Source organism: Citrus clementina, unplaced genomic scaffold, assembly GCF_000493195.1.
Source record: "Citrus clementina cultivar Clemenules unplaced genomic scaffold, Citrus_clementina_v1.0 scaffold_9, whole genome shotgun sequence".
NCBI lineage: Eukaryota > Viridiplantae > Streptophyta > Magnoliopsida > Sapindales > Rutaceae > Citrus > Citrus x clementina.
In genome coordinates, this window is record NW_006261964.1 from 2,413,198 (window position 1) to 2,417,532 (window position 4,335).

Below are 4,335 nucleotides of genomic sequence, written 5' to 3' on the forward strand. Positions count from 1 at the left end.
AAATGTTCCTCTCCTCTTCGTCTTCCCCTCTTCATTATGTATGAAGTGGTGGGTGATGACTTTCTCACATCTCAGTTTGACTTGCCTATAAATACTAAACCCAAACTGGCTTCCAAAAAACACTCCATCAACCTCTCTCTTCACAACTTATTTCCACCTCAAAAGCTAAAATATTTTCTCTCTTGGTTTCTCCTTGTTTACAATATATTCATGGATCGTTTTGGTGCTTTTGCCATCATTTTCTTTGTCGTGTTTACTTCGTCTGTGCCATCTTTAGAAGCAAGAAAGCTCTTAAACACAGAGAAGATCGATAGCAACAGCAAGAAAGTTTCATCTTTGTTTGTGAATTTGGTTTTGAGTGCTCTTACAAAGGGAAAAGAAATTCGAAAAGAAATTTTAATACAAACTTGACAACAAAAATTTCACAGAAATTTGTAATCAAAACTGAAACTTCGAAAATTTGAAGATTCGTACCTTAGCTTGTGCAAATGCCGAAACTTAGTCTTATGTCAGAAAATTTTAACAACTACTGAAAAATTGAAGAGGAAGAACTTAAACGGCTGCTGAAAAATCGAAGAAGAAGAGCTTAAACAGCTGCGCTGAAAAATCGAAGAGGAAGAGATAAGGGTAGCTGTTTCTCTACATAGAGTAGCTGTTTCTCTACGTTTTTTTTCTGTTTTAATTGGTTTTGTTTTTACTAGGCTGAAACAACTACGTTTTATGAAAGCAAAAAGAAAAAAAAATCAAAACGATGTCGTTTTGAAATAATTTGGGATTTGACCCGAAAAAAGTAGCATTTTCCAAAAAATTAAGTTAAAATCTCCAAATCAGAAAGAATCGCACGTCCCTTCATGCGATGACGTGGCAACATCTACAGCGTAGAAGCCGCTTTCTCTAAGAAGTCTCCAGCCTTTAATATCCAGCAGTGCTGTCTGAATTTTAAAATCAGAAAATTGAAAGCGAAAAAAAAAATGCCAGCGTCATCAACAGCAAGACTTGCATTTCGGATAGCAACGGCGGTGATCGTGATCCTGGTACTGTTCTACGTCGGCCGGCCACTTTACTGGAAAATCTCTGCTACCGTTCAAGAGATCCGTGAAAACAAACAAACTGTTAAACAAGGTTTAAATTACATTAAATTGCTTCCAGTTTCAATCTCAGATTGCTAATTAAGCACGTTTTAAACTTGTTCAATTGAATCCTCCTTGCCTCGCAGGTATAACTCAGATTGTTTACGAGGCGCAGAAAACGATGGGGTGGTGGCACGATGAGTCGGATTTAGGAGCGCGTGAATATCGGACGAAAAGAGTCGTTGACACTCGTAGGCTTCTCTTTTAGGGTATTGTCATGATTAGATCTTGAGTAATTTTGTTAATCGGATTGCTAATTATGCTAGTGATCAAAACTTTTAATTAGAGTGATTAATGGGATTTGTACTGTAGTTGGGTTTCAATTCGACTTATAATCTGTTGAAAATAAAATTACTTGTTTTAAATCATGATCAGCTTGGCTATAAAAAAAATGTGCATTCAATGAGTAATTTAGTTGATGTAGATTGCTCAAGGCCGCTCGAGAAAATTCAATTGTTTAGGTTTCAGATATTATTCTGTGAGTGAAACAGTTTAAATGCTTTTTGAGTTTGTCAGCAGAAGAGAGTTGCATTTAGATGTTAGCGCCAATGGAAAGTTGGTTAAGAATGCATATTGCTGTTATATTAGCCTGCCGGTGCTGCATTTGTTATTCAGACTTGAGCTACTGTGTGGGTATTACAAGATTTCTTTTTCAATCCGTGGGATGGCTTGACCATCGGTAACCTTTAGCCATCTGTTTAGGCTTTTGATAATGCTTGTTTTTCTCTGTTTTTGTGGTCGCAAGAAGCGTCCTCGCAGATGTTCAGCAGAAAATAGGACACTTCTATGGTGCTTTTTTAATTTTCATACATTTTTCCATACTGCCATTTGCTGGGTTCTCATAAACCCTGGATCCTTTATCGCCCTAATCCTGTTTAGCTATTGTGAGCTGTTTATGTTCTCCCTTATTCCTCAGCCAAGTGGCTTCCATATTTTTGGATGAGTTTTCATTTTTGTGTTCCAATTTGCAAGTGCACAGTCAAATACTAGCCTTAAATTACAGATTTGAGTGGGAAATATTCATCTATCTTACTAGATATGTTGACTTGAGTTCAAATTTAGTCTATAAGTCCTTTCAGTTTGTAAATTTATACCCCACTAGTTAACCCCGTTGCAGATTTTTTTTTCCCTCAACTATGATTCCTCTCAACTCTCGACAAATGGTTATGGTCGTAGGGGTTGACTCTTCAGCTGAGTTTCAATAATCTTAGTTTTGAATCGGACAGGATTTTAATTATGGGTTTAACCGACGATCGGCTAATTCAAAAGCGGCTTTCCTCGTATTCTTGTTGAAAGAAATTAAGTTACTTATGGGCTTTTCCTTTTTTGTTCGGGGGCTCATTTTGGTTGAATTCCTGGCTTTAATACAAGTATCGATGTAGCGACTGCCTGACTTTGTTTTTTTCAAACTTTGAATGCAATGCAGAGTCTCCTCCATTAGACAGAGATCCGTTGGGTTGAATTCTATTATTCTCCAGTAATCTTCTCGTAAATCAAGATCTTTCTACAACTTAATGAAAGCAAGCCAATTTATCAATTGAATACTGAGTTTTTGTTCTTCTACACCGCGTTAATGTTTGGTTTAGCAGATTGTTTGAAGTCAGAAGTGTGGATTAGAATCAAATGATCCGTATGTCAACATAGCCTCTTTTACCTTCTCGTTGTTGCCATCAGCTTCAGGAGGAATTTAGGATCTAATTACGTAACTCAGGACGCCGTTGGAAGTGTTTCTTATAACAGTATTGATAGAGCCACAACCGTCTTGTACAAACAAGTGCGTATGAACTGACGAAGCATGAGGAGATTAATTATATAAAATCATCATGGGTCTATAATAATTAAAAAAGTAATCGTTATCACTTTTCATCCAATCTCTTCTTGCCACACCAGTTTGTATATATTAGTTTGTACAACATAGTTCGTGGTCCTATCATTATAGTTTTTATAATGTTAAAAGAGCACTGTCGGATAGTCAAAACTCTAATTTACCTGAAGTGCAAGACAAACGAAGAAGTTGGTAAATCAATGGCTTTTAGGTTTCTAACAATCAAGCGCTGTGTGGATCGTTTTTGTTAAAAGAAACTATAACGAGAAAGTTCGAACTTCCAAGGAAAACAATTGGAAGTTTGGGCTAAGCCCACCGGACTCAAAGTTTGAGTATTGGGCTTCTAGTATTGCAGTCCAATTCCTACGCAGCCCAATTGCCTTTAGCCCGTTATGAATTTTCCAATAACACGCCCAAGATTTCTTTCAACCTCCTTTCACATGAAGGAGAAGAAAAATGGTTTACTATCTAGTTGACAGAGTGGTTTTCTTCTTCTTCTTATTATTTTAAAGGTAAGGGGTAGACAAACTCAAATACAGTTTTTATCCCTCTTACTACCCTTAAGAATCGAATTCGTGTTTTGATAGAATCTACAACTTCATTGCAACCAACCCAACTACGCCCTTAGGGCTAGTGGTTTCCTTATTTATATATTGTTTGTTTTAATGTTTTAATAGTAATTGATTACCCAAAAGAATATTCTAAACTATTAAAATGCAGTGAATATAGGCAATTGATTGAGAGATAGAGAGAGTATTAGGTGAAGATTCTTTTGCAGACGTTTAAAGGAAGAGCCAATCTAAGCTTAGCAATGGAAACACTTTCCAAATTTCCTTTTTCCATCATTTCCTTTACTTTCTATCGATTAAGTTACCAATAAAATGATTGACCTCATATAAAGGGTAAAGGCCCCACTCTCTTTCATTCATCACCCACCAAAACTCCCTAAAAGCAACAATTCGATGATGATGATGATGATCCCACTTGTGGCATGGAGATGAGATGACATTTGTGCTCACTTCCATTCGATCCACAACTTCAATATCATATTACCTGCTTGCATAAATAATTGATTTTCCAACTTCTATTATTGATTGTTGGAAGAATTGGCCTTGGCTTGTGCTACTACCATATAGGTCGTTGATTCTAATTATGATGGATTGAATGGATATGAAATAAATAATTGATCCTCCGACTTCTATTATTGATTGGTTGTAATTTTGGTCAAAGAAATGATGTTTGTGCTTTGGATTGAGGTCCCATTGGAGCTTAATTGAAATCCTGACTTGCCTGCCTAAGCTAAGCTTGTGAGAAGATTGCTAACAGCTAACGAAAAGGGGTTAAAAAAAAAAAATGTGCAAACCTAACCCATCATGACTC

At 36.5% G+C, this 4,335-nt stretch overlaps 1 protein-coding gene across 1 annotated transcript; it reads left to right on the forward strand.

Moving 5' to 3' along the window:
- Positions 1 to 945: 945 nt before the first annotated feature.
- Positions 946 to 1,498, forward strand: LOC18032324. The gene is made up of 2 exons (XM_024185039.1): positions 946 to 1,122; positions 1,217 to 1,498. Exons 1-2 carry the CDS (start codon positions 972 to 974, stop codon positions 1,336 to 1,338), a joined length of 273 nt encoding a protein of 90 aa, XP_024040807.1. The 5' UTR covers positions 946 to 971; the 3' UTR covers positions 1,339 to 1,498.
- The last annotated feature ends 2,837 nt before the right edge of the window (positions 1,499 to 4,335 follow it).